Consider the following 1,228-nt stretch of genomic DNA (forward strand, 5'->3'; position numbering starts at 1 on the left):
TCCCCGTGGCTCCATGGACTCTCACCAGGTGGAGCGGCACCCTAACCTCATGCAGCCTGTGTTGTGGGGAACGTGTCCCCTCCTGGTGGCTCCTGGGTCCTCATAGCGAGGCCTGTTGGTGGTTTATTGCCTAGTAGGACGCCACGGTCCGGCCTTCCTCCCATGTTCATTCCCCTTCCTCTCTCCTTCACAGCTTCTCATGTGGCTCATGTCGGTGGTGTTCCACGGCCTGAAGCGCCCAGTGATGTGGCTGTGGCATTGGGGTAGGGGCAGCCCTCCTGTGACCTCCCCGCCTTCCTCTCCATCGGCCAACCTGCTTGCCGAGAGCAGCCAATCCAGCGAGTGGGACGATGACAGCTTCGGGGACGATGTGTTTGAGGTCCCGCCAAGTCCGCTGGCCATCGCCCGGAGTCTCACCTTCCACGGACAGGAGTTCCCCCTCAGGTGACATTACCGCAGCTCCGCCCCCTTCCTGGGGGACAAAACCCAAATTAGAGTTCTTTATTGTCCATTGAGGGACACAGGAATTCTCTAACAGTTGGGTTATGTAGACACGCAACTTTCCTTGGCCCATCGCCCCCTCTTCTCACCTTTCCTTGGCCCATCGCCCCCTCTTCTCACCTTTCCTTGGCCCATCGCCCCCTCTTCTCACCTTTCCTTGGCCCATCGCCCCCTCTTCTCACCTTTCCTTGGCCCATCGCCCCCTCTTCTCACCTTTCCTTGGCCCCCATCGCCCCCTCTTCTCACCTTTCATTGGCCCCCATCGCCCCCTCTTCCCACCTTTCTTTGTGGTGTGACATTTGGTTTTGTTCCTCAGACGATCTCCAGATCTGATTTCCCGGCCTTCTCTGGGCAGCACATCAACACCTTGCAAAATGTCACCTGACTACAGCACAAGGAAGAGGTGAGTGCTCCGCGGGGGTGTGTCATCCTCCATCGGAGGACGGAGGTCAGATAGAAGACTGAAGGGGAGGACGGAGGTCAGATAGAAGACTGAAGGGGAGGACGGAGGTCAGATAGAAGACTGAAGGGGAGGACGGAGGTCAGATAGAAGACTGAAGGCATCGTGTGGGGTCAGTGTTTGGTGGGGGGAGGGATGTAGGAGGGCCGGTGTTGGGTCTGGGAGGGCCGGTGTTGGGTGGTTGGTCTGGGGAGGGCTGTAGGGGCCGGTGTTGGGTCTGGGGAGGGCTGTAGGGGGGCCGGTGTTGGGTCTGGGGAGGGCTGTAGG

At 59.4% G+C, this 1,228-nt stretch overlaps 1 protein-coding gene across 1 annotated transcript in view; it reads left to right on the forward strand.

Annotated features, from left to right (window-relative positions):
• The window catches only part of PKMYT1 (protein kinase, membrane associated tyrosine/threonine 1), a 10,304-nt gene that overhangs the window by 8,507 nt on the left and 569 nt on the right, over positions 1-1,228 (forward strand). The window contains exons 5-6 of the mRNA XM_018575419.1: positions 194-444; positions 818-904. Of these exons, the coding sequence (XP_018430921.1) occupies positions 194-444; positions 818-904 (338 nt within the window). The remainder of the gene's footprint in view (positions 1-193; positions 445-817; positions 905-1,228) is intronic.

Source organism: Nanorana parkeri, unplaced genomic scaffold (assembly GCF_000935625.1).
Source record: "Nanorana parkeri isolate BGI_ZX_2015 unplaced genomic scaffold, ASM93562v1 scaffold3906, whole genome shotgun sequence".
NCBI lineage: Eukaryota > Metazoa > Chordata > Amphibia > Anura > Dicroglossidae > Nanorana > Nanorana parkeri.